Below are 16759 nucleotides of genomic sequence, written 5' to 3'. Positions count from 1 at the left end.
TAAACTTTGTTCCCATTTTAATAAACAAAAAGGCTCAAAACGAGGGAACTGACAGCAGTGTATATACTTTATTCACCAAACTAGTCGTGAAACGGCTCTGATAAAAGAAGATTTAAAATCAAAAGAGTTGCTGCCGGATGATGGAACGACAAATACCTTCGTTATTCAGGAGCATGATGCAAACGCCCGGTTATAGCGTGTTACTACAAAACACCAAATATGATAACGCACATCACAATGAAGAAATTCACAAAAAGCGAAGTAAAGAAACCCGGCGATTACACAAGATATGTATTTACAGTCCATTCGCTCAATAATTGCAATATAGATTCTGGTGGATTAGCAAAAAATAATTCCAGCATAACGCAATGATAGCTCTACTATGTAAAGGAAAGATTATAACTGCATATTTACACCGGTACATCCAATGGTTGGTGCGTCCATTTGAAAACTTACCTGCGCTGCAAGGGATTTTTTTTAAATCCGTGGATGTAGCATCACGACACGTGTACACCAGAGTACATGTACAGACTAGAGGACACCATACAAAGAATAGTTTAAAAACTTGAAAACTTTCCCCTGAAGAAAATTGTTCATTTGATGCTGTTATTTATTTCGCCACGAAAGCATCCTCTATGATTTGGTACAAAGTGATGAAATTGGGGTGTTGTGAGTTTGTTTTTGGACAATTTTCACGCAAGTTGGAAACGTTATCGATGAGGATTCACAATGTTTAGAAATAGAGGGCATGAGATGGGGTTTTGGGAGAGGATTTGCTGCTAAAGTTCATCACTTGCTTCTAGTTTCTCCCAAATGGTAGCGAGTCATTTACGACACCATTCAGCGCTTTTTCACAAAAAGGACTTGAAACAAAATTCAACTTAAAATGAACACATTCCTTCCTGAAAGCGATTTCGTTTCTGACACTCACCTCTCCCTTGTCTAACCCATGACCATACAGAATAAACCTTGACATAAAAACAAACCGATTGATTTTTAAAATCAACCCTGCAACATCACGATTTTAAAAGGTATTTTGGGAGGATTCTTTAAATCTTTTTTTTTTTACAGTTTTAAACATAAGAATTGACATTTAAAAATTTACATTTTAAAACAACATTTTTGAAATTGCGGGCACCTTCAAAACCACGATGCGAACAATATTCGACTAGGACCAATGGATCATTGGTCTTTGACAGCAAATGGGGGATGGGTGGGCGTCTGTGATCTCATAGAATATCCCAAATCGGAGGATCACATGTCCGGAGGGGTCAGTGGTGCCCACGTGGTCAGGAGGTGTGCCGTGGGGTCATACGGCGAGTCCACAGCAACCGTGTCTCCCCCGTGACCTCCGGCGTCGTATGAGGACGGAGAAGCACCGTGCAGGGTACTTGAAGGTCCGCCGGGGTAGGGCGAGGAGTTGCCTCGGAAGAAAGGCATGGGGAGTCCCGTGGGCATGGCCTGGGGCACGGGGGACATGCTTCCACCCGCCATGGACCACAAGTATTGACTGCGGAACCAAACCAGGGGCCAACAGTTATTAACGCTGTTCGGATTGAATCCTCATCATATACCTTCAGTTAATCAACTGTTGATTAAGCAACTAGTTAGCGAGTAGTTGCTAACTCCAGTATATATTCCTTGAGTTAATCAAATACAAAAATTGTAGCACGACCTAATATATATATATATATATACTCCGGCCTTGCTCCCCCAGCTCTCTCTGTGCTCTGTCCCCCAAATATTCCTACAGGTCGCACAAGATCTGCCAGCAACCCTCTGATGGTTAAACTGCCGAAATCTCGGCTCTCTGCTCACCTTCACTCTTTCATTCCTCTTTTCTCCCGCCTCTGGAACAAACTCCCACACTCACTTCAATCCCACTCCTCCCTCCAGGTCTTTAAAACAGCTGTTCACCACCATCTCTTATCTTCCCCCATCCAAAACCTTGATCTTTTCTACCCCCGCTAATTCACCCCAGATCCACCTTGTTTGAATTTCCAACTTCTTTCCTGGAAGTCCTGGCAGTGTCCATATGTTTTATACCTCTCCCACCCCCCCCCCCCCCCCTTCCCATGCCTCCTCCCCAAAGCCCTCTCCCTCCCACAGTTCTCTCGATGTCTCCATGTCTCTCGGTCCCTGCTCTCAAATGTTGTGTTTGTGTCCTTCCCCCCCTCTCCCCATCTTGTCTACCGCTCCCGATGTTATTTGTTTTGTGTGGCTGTTTGTCTTTCTGTGTGATTAATGTTCGCTCTTTCACGAGCCTCGATCTTGTATACAAAAAAAAAAAAAAAAATACATACACACACATACATATATATATATATATATATGCATATGCTTTGCATGAAAACTTTTCAAATCGTTCTTTCAGTTGTTGTGGTTATTGTGGTTGTCACCTGCTATTTGGATTGCCGGAATGGTGTAACATTCCGGCGTGCGATGACACCGGTAAGCCAGTCCAAGCGTCATGGCCACCAAGCATGGGGAGGTTCGAACCGGGACCTTCGGTGTACCCTGTGAGGACATTAAAAGCGATACACCACATTATCTCCCACAATTCATGATCTCCACTGGTTAGTGGTGGCGTAGGTGAGAAAAGACGAAGCCATTGCATTCTCTCGGTATATTTCCATTCAGAACTACCAAATAATTCTACATCGGGTTGTATTTTCCATCAAAGCATTAAAAAAAATAAACCCATCAAATAGTAAATACAGTTTAGTAAATAAATACAAGGACATTTACAAGGACAAAATACAAGGACAAAAATTTACTTTAAAAGTTTAGTAAATACAAGGACACCTCAGAATATCAAATTCTGGTTCATATGTTCCATAGCATAGCATTAATGGTTTTATTATAAAACAACGACTGCAACAATGTTCGTAACAGGTTTGAAAGTAGAATTATGATCGATGAGAAATTCCTGTGCATGAAGTTACTTCATCGACTTGATTCATTGTTAAGGATGTGTGCGTCGTACAAGATACCATGTCTATACCAATACCGTGTCCGCACCGATACCGTGTCCAAGAAATGCTGACGTTTTATTATTTTTCAACATATAAGATTAGTGGTTATTTAAGAAGAATATTAAAATCTATGGAGTTATTGGCCTCATAGTGGTTACCTTTTGCCTGCGGCCCGGCAGCAGCACTACTTGACCCCACATCCCAATATACACTTTATAGCGGCCTTTTGTGGCCTCAAAATGGAGGCCAAGGCCAATGTGTGGTAACTTAAAACCTTGCCCAGATTCTGAAGTACCGACACCCAAAATTTGGGGCCTCTAAATGCTACGGTTCAGCCATGAAGCATAACATACCAATGAAAAATCACTCATAGAGTGACACGTGGCAAAACATAACAAAGTAGCATGGCACTCAGTGGAGCATCCTTTTGATGTCTTAAATAATTGGTGGTTGAATTCAGTTAGCTGACATGAAAATCCAATTCAAATTTCAAGTCAATCGGATGAAAATTGACGCTTTTAGAAATTTGAAAAAAGTGGTTGACCTTTGGCCTATTTTGAACTTTTGGCCTATGCTGATCTCAAAAATAGTTGTTGGTTGAATTCAGTTAAGTGATATGTAAATGCCATTCAAATTTCAAGTAAATCGGATGAAAATTGAGGATTTTAGAAATCTGAAATTGTTGTTGAACTTTGACCTATGGTGATCTCAAAAGTAGTTGGTAGTTGAATTCAGTTTGCCGATATGTAAATCCTATTCAATTTCAAGTCAATCGGATGAAAATTGAGGATTTTAGAATTTCGAAAAAGTGGTTGACCTTTGGCCTATTTTGACTTGTTGACCTCAAAAATATATAGGATTTTGTCAGACCACAAACTCCACCATTTGGTGAAGTTTCATGAAGATCGGTTTAAAATTGTGACCTGTAGGCAAGTAAAAGTGAGCGGACAGACAAACAAATGAAAAATCGGTCAGACCGAGGACTTGCCGGAATTCACTTTTTTATCGGCCATTTAGGACAAATATGGCGGCCGAACCACGTGACCGATGACATCATCATTAACATATTTTATTCCCCATGGAGAGTTCTTTACAATGAGCCATGTGTCAATTTTTTCTATTCAGCACTTTTGGAGATATAGAGGTGCAAAGTTTTTCGGTTTTTCCAAGATGGCGGCCGAACCACTTGACCGATGACATCATCATTAACATATTTTATTTCCCATGGAGAGTTCTTTACAATGAGCCATGTTTCAATTTTTTCTATTCAGCACTTTTGGAGATATAGAGGTGCTAAGTTTTTCGGTTTTTCCAAGATGGCGGCCGAACCACGTGACTGAAGACATCATCATTAACATATTTTATTCCCCATGGAGAGTTCTTTACAATGAGCCATGTGTCAATTTTTTCTATTCAGCACTCGCAGATATGGAGGTGCAAAGTTTTTCGGTTTTTCCAAGATGGCGACCGAACCATGTGACCGATGACGGCATCAATTGGGCACAGTCTATTCCAGGGCAAGACAAATACGTGTGCAAAGTTTGGCGATTCTACGTGCAATGGTGTAGACGTAGTGCTGCAAACAGACAGACAAACAGACAGACAAACGAACAGATCAACATACTTGCCGGAAAACAAACAGACAATATGAAAAATCACTCATGGAGTGACATTTGGCAAAACAGTACAAAGTGGTTGAATTCGGTGACCTGATATGCAAATCGTCTTCAAAGTTTAAGTTAATCTGAGTAAATTGACAATTTTAGAAATTTGGCCTATGTTGACCTTTTGGCCTATGTTGACCTCAAAAATAGTTGGTGGTTGGTTTCAGTAAGCTGATGTGCAAATCCTATTCAGATTTCAAGTCAATCGGATGAAAATTTAGGATTTTAGAAATTTGAAAAGGTTGACCTTTGGCCTATATTGACCTTTTGGCCTATGCTGATCTCCAAAATAGTCAGTGGTTGAATTCAGTTAGCCGATATGTAAATCCCATTCAAATTTCAAGTCAATCGGATGAAAATTGAGGATTTTAGAAATTCGAAAAATGTGGTTGACCTTTGGCCTATGTTGACCTTTTGACCTCTTGACCTCACAAATATATAGGATTTTGTCGGAACACAAACTCTACCATTTGGTGAAGTTTCGTGAAGATTGGTTTAAAATTGTGACCTGCAGGCAAGTATAAGTTAGCGGACAGACAAACAAACAAACATACAATATGAAAAATCACCCATAGAGCGACACTTGGCAAAACATAACAAAGTAGCATGGCACTCAGTGGAGCATCATTTTGATGTTTTAAATAATTGGTGGTTGAATTCAGTAAGCCGATATGTAAATCCTATTGAAATTTCAAGTAAATCGGATGAACATTGAGGATTTTAGAAATTTGAAAAAAGTGGTTGACCTTTGGCCTATGTTGACCTTTTGGCCAGAGCTAATCTCAAAAATAGTTGGTGGTTGAATTCAGTTAGCCGATATATAAATCCTCTTCAAATTTGAAGTCAATCGGATGAAAATTGAGGATTTTAGAAATTTGAAATGGTTGTTGACCTTTGGCCTATGTTGACCTTTTGGCCTATGCTGATCTCAAAAATAGTTGGTGGTTGAATTCAATTCGCCGACATGTATGTCCTATTCAAATTTCAAGTCAATCGGATGAAAATTGAGGATTTTAGAAATTTGAAAAAAGTGGTTGACCTTTGGCATATGCTGACCTTTTGGCCTACGCTGATCTCAAAAATAGTTGGTGGTTGAATTCAGTTTGCCGATATGTATATCCTATTCAAAATCCTGGTCAATCGGATGAAAATTGAGGATTTTAGAAATTTGAAAAAAGTGGTTGACCTTTGGTGTATGTTGACCTTTTGACCCCAAAAATATATAGCATTTTGTCGGACCACCAACTCTACCATTGGGTAAAGTTTCGTGAAGATCGGTTTAAAATTGTGACCTGTAGGCAAGTATAAGTGAGCGGACAGACAAGCAAACACACACACACAAACACACAAACCGGAGTGATCAACATACTTGCAAAATTTTTTTTTTTTTTTGCCAGGTAACAAAAACATAAACACTCGAAAATATTTATAAAATACTGTTGTCTGTTGTGCTGAAGCAAAAATAAATCGAGGTTGAAGCAGTTGTATGCTCGTCTTCTTCTTCTGTAGTAACCACAATTATTCCCAACTTATTGTGAGGTCGGCTAGGGGAACGGTTCTGGTCCAAGTCTTTCACAAACCGACTGGTCAGGCCTGGTGGGAATTTGTAATTTGTTCAGGGTGTTCAGTTAATTTGTTCAGGCGATAATTAGCCTACTCTTCGTGAAAGACGTAGGAGGTCACGTCTTTTCGAAGCTGCTCCATGCGCTCACGCTTTCGAAGCTAAGTGATATTTCTCAATTGTGTTTTTGTCGAGACTGTATCTATCCTTCGGTGTATGTACCTACAGCGTATCTTTTGGAAAATTTTCGGTGCTAATTTTTCGTACATGTATACACAATCGTCGGTTAATGGTATCGAGTATTCTGCGGCCTAGTACTCGTAGGCTTAGACTACCGTACCGTCTCCGACCTTGTGGTTTGTTTTTCTCTCAGCGATTCGTCGAATGCGCTGAAATTATTTTCGTTCTCTGTTTCGTACCAGTCGTTCACCCCGTACCTCCTTGTTTAATATCTGTACTCACAAAAAAACAAAAAAAAAAACCCCAAAAAATATTTCCTTCCCAGGTCTTATTCGTTTATTTGTTGTTCTTTTTGTTCGTTCGTTCTTCATTCGCGATCACGCGGTTAGAAATGTATAATCTCTCCCCTGAACAACTATTTTCTCTCATATATTATAACACCCTTTTCTTCTTTTCCTACAAAAGGATGCTTTCGTCTTGCTCACCAAATCTATTAATTCCAAAAAATATATATAATACCATCTCTTACAGTTCCTCCTTTCTACATTCCCTAAACTATCCAGAACTCCATCCCTCCTCCAGTGTCCTCAAACGTATTTTTGACTCGAAGGTCTCAAACTCATTTTGCAAAAAATGTTCGTTTCCCATGAATCGTACACTTTTCAAAATCCAATCTCACCCCTCCCCTCCAAATCCTCCCCATCACCCATCCCTTTCAAATCTCCCCCCTTGCCCCTTCCCTCTCCTCCCTCCTAAACTCCCCCCACACCCCTCCCCTCCGAGACTCTCCCTCGCTCCTCCCCTCCTAGACTCCCCTCTCACCCCTCCTCCTCAAAGCATCCTCCCTGCTTCTTCCTCCTTCCAACTTTCACCTTCATCTCCCCAAACCTTCTGCCTTGCTCTTCCCCCTCCTCAAATAACACCTCACTGTGCCTCACCCAATCTCCATCAAACCTTTTGTCCGCCCCATTCTTCCCTTTCTCCAAGCTATTCTGAAATCTCTGACACACCTTCAACAGCTCTCCCTACCTCTTCCTCCTCTTCCACATATTACCCTACCCCTCCCCCCCCCCTGTTCTGGACCCGATGCTCCCCCTTCCTCTTCATTAACGGTATGGACCTCAAACATCCGGGGCCTTCGCTCAAACTTGTCTGACCTCTCCATACAGGTTGCTTCTGACAAACCAGATGTGATCTGCTTAACAGAAACTTTCCTCCTTCATGATGTCTCTGATGCCTTGGTATCTCTCCCAGGTTACTCCCTCCTCCGGTATGATAGACCTGAGCCTCGTCCTGGAGGTGGGGTTGCTATCTTTATAAAAAACTCTCTTCCTCACTCGCCCTCCACTGCCATCTCTCCACCTCACCCCCAGGAATACCTTTGGCTACGGCTTCCCCTTCGCTCCCACCTTTTGTTCATATGTGTGTTGTACCGTCCACCAATCAGCGATGACTCCATCTACATCTCACTGTCTGATAATATGGACCAACTTCTATCTACCCATCCCAACTCTCTCTTCCTCATATGTGGTGATTTCAATTGTCACCATGCCAGTTGGATGGGTGTGGGTACCTCTCTCACCAGCCATGGCTCTTCAGCAAAGGATTTCTGCGACTCACTGGGACTGACACAATCTGTCAATTTCCCGACCCGGATCTCAGTCAACGGAGCATCTTCTCTTCTGGATTTGGTTATGACAAACTTCCCTGAAAATGTCTGCTATTCTTCTTCTGCTCCAATCGGCTCATCTGATCATGTGCTTGTCAAAGTGGACATCTCTCTGACCATTCTCAGAGAGCCTCCTCAGCGTCGACGAGTCTGGCATTTCACTCAGGCCAACTGGCACGGTCTTCAAGCAGCCATCAATCATCTGGACTGGTCTCCCATCTCTACCGCCTCTGACATCAACTCATCCTGGGAATTCTTTCAAAGTAAATTGCTCTCTCTCATGCACAGATTTATACCATCTCGTCTTCAGTTGTCATACCCTTCCTCCCGTCCATGGTACACGGAATCTTGTGGTGAGGCTGTTGCCCTGAAACAACTTGCTTTCGTCTCCTGGAAAGCAAATCCAACGGAAGGAAATCTCATTTCCTTTCACAAAGCCCGAAACAAGTGTGTGTCCACCCTCAGGAGAGCCAGGAAACAATATCTCACCATTCTCAAGACCGAACTCTCTTATCTGTCTCCCTCTTCCAAATCCTGGTGGCGTCTGGTCAAATCTGTTTCTGGTGTTTGTTCCCCCTCCATCCCCTCCCTCACCTCAAACGGCTTAACGGCTGACTCCGCACGTGAAAAAGCTGAATGCCTCAACTCTGTGTTTGCCTCTAAATCTTGTGTCCCAAACCCATCCCTCTCTGTACCCACCGTACCCAGTCATACCCAGCTGCTCCTGGACTCTGTGTCCTTTCCTCCTGACAAGGTGGAAAAGTTTCTGTCAACCCTCGACTCTGATTCTGCAACTGGTCCTGACGGCATCAGCCCACGGGTCCTAAAATCATGTTCTTCTGCTCTTTCACTCCCTCTTTCTGTTCTCTTCACCCTCTCTTTTGCTCAAGGTCATCTGCCATCTGCTTGGAAATCAGCCAACATCACCGCTTTGCACAAAAAAGGTGCAAAAACAGATCCCAGCAACTACAGACCAATCAGCCTTCTCCCAATTATCAGCAAAGTCATGGAATCCATCATTGCTTCAGATATTAAATCTTTCCTCTTCTCCAATGGCTTGATCTCTGATCATCAATTTGGTTTCAGACCTGGTCACTCTACTCTGGACATGCTGCTTCTGCTTTCTCAACAATGGATGGAGGTCCTCAACGCCAAACAGGAAATTAGAGCTGTCTCCCTTGACATTTCACGTGCCTTCGATACGGTCTGGCACCCTGCTCTGCTCTCCAAACTCTCCTCCTTTGGTATCCATGGAAATCTCCACGCATGGCTGGCGGACTTCCTCTCTGGTCGTAGTCAACGTGTGGCCCTGAATGGGTTTCTCTCATCTCCTCCTCCTGTTCAGGCTGGAGTTCCCCAAGGTAGTGTTCTGGGCCCTGTGCTTTTTCTGGTCTTCATCAATGATCTCTCTGACTCTCTTGAAAATCCTCTCTATCTCTTTGCTGACGACTCTACTCTCTGTCGCTCCATTCCTCATCCCTCAGATCGGCAGTCTGCAGCCTCCTCACTCTCTGCAGACCTGGACAAAATCACAGACTGGTCAAACAAGTGGAACATGTCTTTCAATCCTGACAAATCTCACACTCTTACAATGTCTCTCCGAAAGGACCGACTGGACAACCCTCCCATCTACTTTCTCAACAATCCTCTCCAAGAAGTTCTGTCGCTCAAGCTTTTGGGTCTCACTATCTGCCATGATCTTTCTTGGGAAAACCACATTTCCAAGCTGGCCTCCAAAGCCAGTCGCCGACTGGGCATCCTCCGTCGTGCGAAGTCCTTCCTTGGCACACCTGAGCTCCTCACCACATACAAGGCTTTCATCCGCAGCTCAATGGAATACTGTTCCCCCCTCTGGGCTGGTGCTCCTGCCTCACACCTTGCTCGGCTTCACGCTGTTGAGGCCAAAGCTTTCAGAATCATTGGAATCTCCTGCGATGTAGTCAACGCCGAGGGCCTTTCACTCACTCACCGCAGGCAGGTTGGTGGTCTTTCTGTCTTCTACCGACTCCTCTCCGGCCTTGCTCCCCCAGCTCTCTCTGTGCTCTGTCCCCCCAATATTCCTTCAGGTCGCACAAGATCTGCCTGCAACCCTCTTACGGTTAAACTGCCAAAGTCTAGGCTCTCTGCTCACCTTCACTCTTTCATTCCCCTTTTCTCCCGCCTCTGGAACAAACTCCCCCACTCCCTTCAATCCCACTCCTCCCTCCAGGTCTTTAAAACAGCTGTTCACCACCATCTCTTATCTTCCCCCATCGAAAACGTTGATCTTTTCTACCCCCGGTAATTCACCCCAGAGTCCTTGCAGTGTTCATATGTTTTAATCCTCTCCCACCTCCCCCCAAGTCCTCCCGATGTCCCTGCTCTCAAATGTTGTGTTTGTGTCCTTCCCCTTCTTCCCCCTCTCTTTTGTGTCCTCCCCCCTCTCTCCCCATCTTGTCTGCCGCTCCCTTTGTTTTTTGTGTTTTGTGTGTCGGTTTGTCTTTTTGTGTGATTAATGTTAGCTCTTTCACGAGCCTCGATCTTGTATCCCAAAAAAAAAAAAAAAGAAAGACACCATGGGATCTTTAAAATCCACCGACGAGCAATGCTGGTAGACGGGTACTCCGGCTTAACGCCCTTCCGACGGAGCATTGATGCGTCGGCCTACCAGGGGGACAGTTCAGAGCTGGGTCAAGGTTTGATCACAAGCTCGACAGCCCAAAGGTGAGTGTGCATACCTCAGGCCAAGGACTTACTGTTCACCCTTCATAAACCATACAACAAAGGTATTCACTCATCTTGCTGTTCCGCCAACCATTTTCGTATTTCCACTTGTTTTTCAAACAGCGGTTTCACCATCCTTGAAGTCTCGCTTCGGTGATCTTTGTAACTTTCAGTCATTTTACCACCTGAGTTGGGCTGTATCCCAAGCACCTTTTCCAGGAAGTTCATTATCGTTGATCTTGGATCTTGGATTTGGCGATCTGCCGATCTTTGATTTGACTTCCAGGCCCGTCAACTTCTTCGGACTAACATTTCGTGCAATTAGCCATCCACAAAAGGCAAATGCGAGAAGCCACATTACATAACATCTCCCTTCGTCCAAATTCAGAATGGAATTCAGAGCTGCGTTGACATATTTCTGAGACGTGAACTTATATAAAGTGCTGCAAGTATGATTGCATGCAATGGATACACACCGTGGGGGGCACGGGCGACATGGGGGCTCGGGTAGGGTGCAGCACGGTGAGCACGAAGTGGAGGGAAGCGCTCACAAGCGGATGCGCCAGGTAGAGAAAAGGCCCCGGGAAACTGTTGCTGTCCGGGTAGCAGCCAACCACCAACTGCGTATCACGGGGAGGTGGGGAACAACATTGAAAATAATTATGCAAGGTTACTATTTTTACTATGGCTTTTCTAGTAATGTGATGAACTATAACGGCACTCGGTAGACAGCATATCTCCGCCAGGCCGAACAGTTTATGTTTTGTATCCCATTGATAGACCGGATCGGGATCCGGACCTGAATCGAAATCTAATCGGCTTGTTCTTGTCACCGAACCGAGTTGTTCCACCAATTTTCGGCCGAATCTATTCATAACTGTTTCAGATATCGTGCTGTACTGTATATCATTTTGGCCCCATCTCAATTGTGAAGAATCGCTTTTTTAAATTCTCGTATCCAGATCCGGATTTTCATCAAAATCTAATAAATTCGGCCTTGTGACAAACCCAATCTGTGCACCAAATTTCATTGAAATCCATAATTTTTTTAGACATCATGCTCACAGACAGACAAACAAACAGAAGGACAGGTGTGCCATGGTTGATGCAAACAAAGCGATGAAAACATAACCTCCATCCACGTTTGGTGGCAGATGAATAAAGCTCCAATACCAACACGGTTTGGCAGGAATCTTCCATGTACTTACTCTGAGCGTAAGCGGATTGCTGAACATCTGAAATATCATTTGGACCATCTTTGTGTGGATCACTTCTGCAAGGAAGAATGAAAGTACCATTCAGAATTATTTTCGCCAAGAAACTTCCATTTTAGCTATTTCTCGAAATAAGGCTGATGGTATAGCCAAGCTCAGGGCTGGCACGATAGTGCAGAGGTATAGCGTACAGGCCTTTGAACCATCCAGTCTAGCTTTGATTCCTCACCCAACTTAGTTGTAGGTTGTCATCCCGGTGCTTCACAGGTGGCGTGCTGCATCAATGAGTGCACCATCCTTTGGAGCAATGCTAACGAGTCTGCCACAATTTTATTGTGGTGGACGATAATGACCCTTGTGGGAAGCAACCTAGCCAAATCCTATATTCTAGCAATAGAAAACCACCCAATGTAAATCTTTTGCCAGGGGACTGATTCGCAGAAGCTGTCCGGAGGCAGACCACCAAACAGAACTACAAAGACCCGCGGTACCCTAAAAGCGCAATGACGCTCGTGCAGCGTTGGGGCTTAAGGACAGAGTTGGAACACTCAAGGGGAAGAGCCAATGCTAATGCAACTACCAGTACAGTACACTTCCCTCAGTCTACAACTACAACTATACATCAAGGCTCAGAGTTCTTAACACCTTGAGTTGGAACACTCAAGGGGAAGAGCCAATGCGAATGCAACTACCAGTACAGTGCACTTCTCTCAGTCTACAACTACAACTATAACTACACATCAAGGCTCAGAGTTCTTAACACGAGTCTATTTTCCAGATTACGTCAGTTTCATGGAGGTCTTTGTTTTCTAGAGGCAGACCTTTCTTTGGCATCCAGAAAAGCTTTGGCGAAGGGGTTGTGACGGATCTTGAGTGTAGTTATCTGCACACATGAGGGGAAAAAAAAAGTGTTCGTAATAATCTTTTCAGAATAAATCCATCAGTCCATATAAATGTATATTTTGTTTGCATTACCGTCAGCAGGTCAACTTTAATAATATTTTTTTGTTATACAATATTAACACTAAATATACATAAATTTGTTTGCATTGAAGCTTCTCGGTTCCCTCTGGAGAAAGAAACCTGGACGTCACACATCGACTAATAGGTATGTACCTCCTCGTTTTGATAGGCGGTCACAGCGATGAAACGGGTCTCTGGAAATGCGTGGCTCGAGAGCAGGCGTTGCGGACCCCCCACGCGCACGATGTGCATTCGCGGCTGGTACTTGTGAAGGGAGTTGAGCATTATCTACAACACAGTGAATACATGAGCATACGACTGAAATGGTGCAAACATGAAGACTGACATATGTACTTGACCGTAGCATACCTGTCCGCTGCCGTTCATCTTGTTGGACAGCTTCACTTTGCAGAAAGACACTGGGGCGCGCATCCAGTGTGCACCGAAGTTGGGCGAGTCCGGATGGATGTAGACGCAGCTGGGGGGCTGAGGCTCGGGCTTGCCTCCTGCGACCCACTCTCCGTTCACGTACTTCCAGCGGTGCGCGTCCGCCGCCGAGAAGTCGAGAAGCAACGAGTACATTGCATGTGGATCGAGGCCGGACACGGACACCTTGATGACCGGAAACATGCGCCTGTGCACCACACACACACACAATGATATCTTAGGGGACTGGTGATGCCACCAACGTTTGTTGGCGATTCAATCATTTTTTGTAAAATAATCCCGGGCGACTTGCGGCTCTTCAATACAAAAAGGACTCTTTGTCGTGTCGACGAATTTACTTTGTATGACTACTTTAACGTAAAAAAGCGCAATTCGTGCGACAAAGCAGTGCACGGGATCACACTACATTAGCAGACAATGTGGTCGATCATGGCCGATCTTCATCGACTATTTAAGTGAGCAAAGGATTAGAAATTCCAGCCAAATAAAATTCTCTACAAGTACTAAATATATCAATCTCATATATATTTCTCATGGTTATCTCATATCCTCTCGGGGGATGAAATTCTTTCCTTGCTCTGCGTAAAAGGCCAAAGCGTTGCACGAAATCGAGATATCGATAACACATCGTTATCAACTGTTAGCGAGCAATCACAAACTTTCACAATCCCTCAACATGCCATTTGTAACGTTGGACAACAGCTCTGGAACCATAACAACATGATACGTGTTATAATCCGCGCAGGATCTCAAACTCTACAAATGCACCTCTTGTGCTTACACTGGGCCGTCCGTGTTATTGTGCGTCGGAGAAGCATCGCCGAAACCCCATTGACCAGACTTGAGGAGACCGTCAGGGACGCACACGCGCCGTACAGAGAGCACATGCGCCGTGCAGAGAGCACATGCGCCGTACAGAGAGCACACGCGACGTAAAGGGCACACGCAATGTAAAGAGCACACGTGACGTAAAGAGCACACGCGACGTAAAGAGCACACGCGACGTAAAGAGAGCACACACGACATAAAGAGAGCACACGCGCCGTACAGAGAGCACACGCGCCGTACAGAGAGCACACGCACCGTACAGAGAGCACATGCGCCGTACAGAGAGCACACGCGCCGTACAGAGAGCACACGTGCCGTAAAGAGAGCACATGCGACGTAAAGAGCACATGCGACGTAAAGAGCACACACGACGTAAAGAGCACACGCGACATAAAGAGCACATGCGACGTAAAGAGCACACGTGACGTAAAGAGAGCACATGCGACGTAAAGAGCGCACACGACGTAAAGAGAGCGCGTGCGCCGTAAAGAGAGCGCGCATGCCATAAAGAGAGCGCGCGTGCCGTAAAGAGAGCGCGCGCGCCGTAAAGAGAGCATGTGCGCCATAAAGAGCAGGCGCGCCGGAAAGAGCACGAACGCCATAAAGAGCATGCATGCCGTAAAGAGCACACGCGCCGAAAAGAGAGCACGCATGCCGTAAAGAGAGCACGCGCACCGTAAAGAGAGCACATGTGCCGTAAAGAGAGCACGCGCGCCGTAAAGAGGGCACGCGTGCCGTGAAGAGAGCACGCGCACCCTAAAGAGATCACGCACGCCCTAAAGAGAGCACGCACGCTGTAAAGAGAGAACGCGTGCCCTAAAGAGAGCACACGCGACGTAAAGAGAGCACACTCGCCGTAAAGAGAGCACACTCACCGTAAAGAGAGCACACGCGAAGTAAGGAGAGCACACGTGACGTAAGGAGAGCACACGCGACGTAAGGAGAGCACACGCTACGTAAAGAGAGCACACGCGACGTAAAGAGAGCACACACGACGTAAAGAGAGCACACGCGACGTAAAGAGAGCACACACGACGTAAAGAGAGCACACGCGATGTAAAGAGAGCACACGTGCCGTACAGAGAGCACACGCGACGTAAAGAGAGCACATGCGACGTAAATAGAGCACATGCGACATAAAGAGAGCACACGCGACGTAAAGAGAGCACACGCAACGTAAAGAGCGCACACGCAACGTAAAGAGAGCACACGTGCCATAAATAGCGCACACCTTCCCGTCTTGGTGACGATCATCTCGTTGGTGAGTGCATGGAACTGCTCCCACAGGACGCGCTCCTCCAGCACGACTCGCACGTCGCGCTCACTCGTCTCGCTCTTGTCGCTCGGTTCGCTGGATTCTCGCGCTGCTGCGCTCAGCAGCTGCTCAAGGCGACTTGGAGGGTCCTCGCCGTTTGACTCGCCCATTGCTCGTCTCCTGCGACGTTTCTACAGTCGAGTGGACGCGGGATATGGAGGACGAAGCGCAGATAGAAACTCGGGTCTCAGTTAGATGGAGGTTGGACAAATGTGACTTTGGGAGGTCGTTTCCTTGGAGGGACCGAGGAAAAAGGGCGATCGGGATAGAAAGTGGTCTGTGCAGAATCGTACAAACTGCGTTGTTCGGTTGATTTTTTGTGGAGAAACAATCAGGAAGAAAAGGTTTTGCGCAAGATGTTCACTCGACTGAATGCTCTTGTGTTTGGCGAGGCCACAGCACTTGGACTAGAGACAGTCCAGGAGGTGAGGAGGAGGAGGAGAGAGAAGAGGGAGGGAGGAGGAACAACAGAGGGTCCGACCCTCCTCTCTAGGCCCCCCTGCCGCGCGTTATCCGTTCCTTCGGACGTTTCGCCCGCGCACCTTCTCCAATCGCGCCTATAATGGGAATCCGCCGCCACCGGCAGTGTCACGTGACGTGCTTTCAGGCATTCCCATTGGACGCGAGTTCTTTTTACGGGCGTTCCCCGATCTTATGGTCCATGGATCGGACCCATAAAAACCAAGGAAAATGTGGCCCTTCCCCCACTTTGCACTTTTATTTCGCTCCCGCGTTTGATGTGCTGCAATTACCTGGCGACCCCCAGCAAGCCCACCCACCCTCGTTTCCTCGACCAATTCACTTATACCCCGATACGATACCCCCAAAGCCTTTATTCCCACTGTTTCGTTCAGTTCGAGGTGCGTGAGTCCGAGATTTTGCGCATTGTGGTCCACATGACGAACCTTCGTGTTCGAAGGGAAACATCATCTTTGGACTGAAATTCAGACATCTCGATTTTTGTTGAACAAGTTGGGGTTTCTTTTTTAATTGCTCGGAAAGGAGAAAAAGACGAAATGTTGTCGATCGTACATAAAATATGTCGAACAACTTCACTGTCAGTTACTTGCAAATGAAACGGGATAAAACATTTCTTCTAAATGTCAAATAAAAATTGGCAAAAAAGCCCAAAAACGTTGAAAACAAAAGTATTATCGACGAATTTATTTGGAATAAAATGATCGAATCAAAAGTCGCCGCTTTGAACGAATTGTCCTTGAACTCAACAGCAGTTACGACC

The 16759-nt window shown here is 45.3% G+C and overlaps 1 protein-coding gene across 1 annotated transcript; it reads right to left on the bottom strand.

Moving 5' to 3' along the window:
• Nucleotides 1–1254: 1254 nt before the first annotated feature.
• Nucleotides 1255–15629, bottom strand: LOC137422379 (T-box transcription factor T). Its single transcript, XM_068109131.2, has 8 exons — nucleotides 15436–15629; nucleotides 13299–13563; nucleotides 13083–13217; nucleotides 12788–12849; nucleotides 11961–12025; nucleotides 11229–11372; nucleotides 2400–2517; nucleotides 1255–1510 (listed from the first exon to the last, which is right to left on the bottom strand). The coding sequence occupies exons 1-8, from the start codon at nucleotides 15627–15629 to the stop codon at nucleotides 1255–1257; spliced, it is 1239 nt and encodes a 412-aa protein (XP_067965232.2).
• Between the last annotated feature and the right edge of the window lie 1130 nt (nucleotides 15630–16759).

This window comes from Myxine glutinosa, chromosome 2 (genome assembly GCF_964187855.1).
Source record: "Myxine glutinosa chromosome 2, kmMyxGlut1.1, whole genome shotgun sequence".
NCBI classification, from domain to species: Eukaryota; Metazoa; Chordata; class Myxini; order Myxiniformes; family Myxinidae; genus Myxine; species Myxine glutinosa.
The sequence above is the reverse complement of the archived record's forward strand: the minus strand, read 5'-3'. Positions and strand labels throughout refer to the sequence as shown.

Bases quoted from the DNA above. Each gene is read 5' to 3' on its own strand.
- LOC137422379 (XM_068109131.2), bottom strand. From the start codon at position 15,629: ATGGGCGAGTCAAACGGCGAGGACCCTCCAAGTCGCCTTGAGCAGCTG. The intron at 13,218-13,298 runs GTATGCTACGGT...ACTGTGTTGTAG, and splicing joins AGATGAACGGCAGCGGACAG to ATAATGCTCAACTCCCTTCA. The intron at 12,026-12,787 runs GTCTGCCTCTAG...TCTTCCTTGCAG, and splicing joins TTTCTGGATGCCAAAGAAAG to AAGTGATCCACACAAAGATG.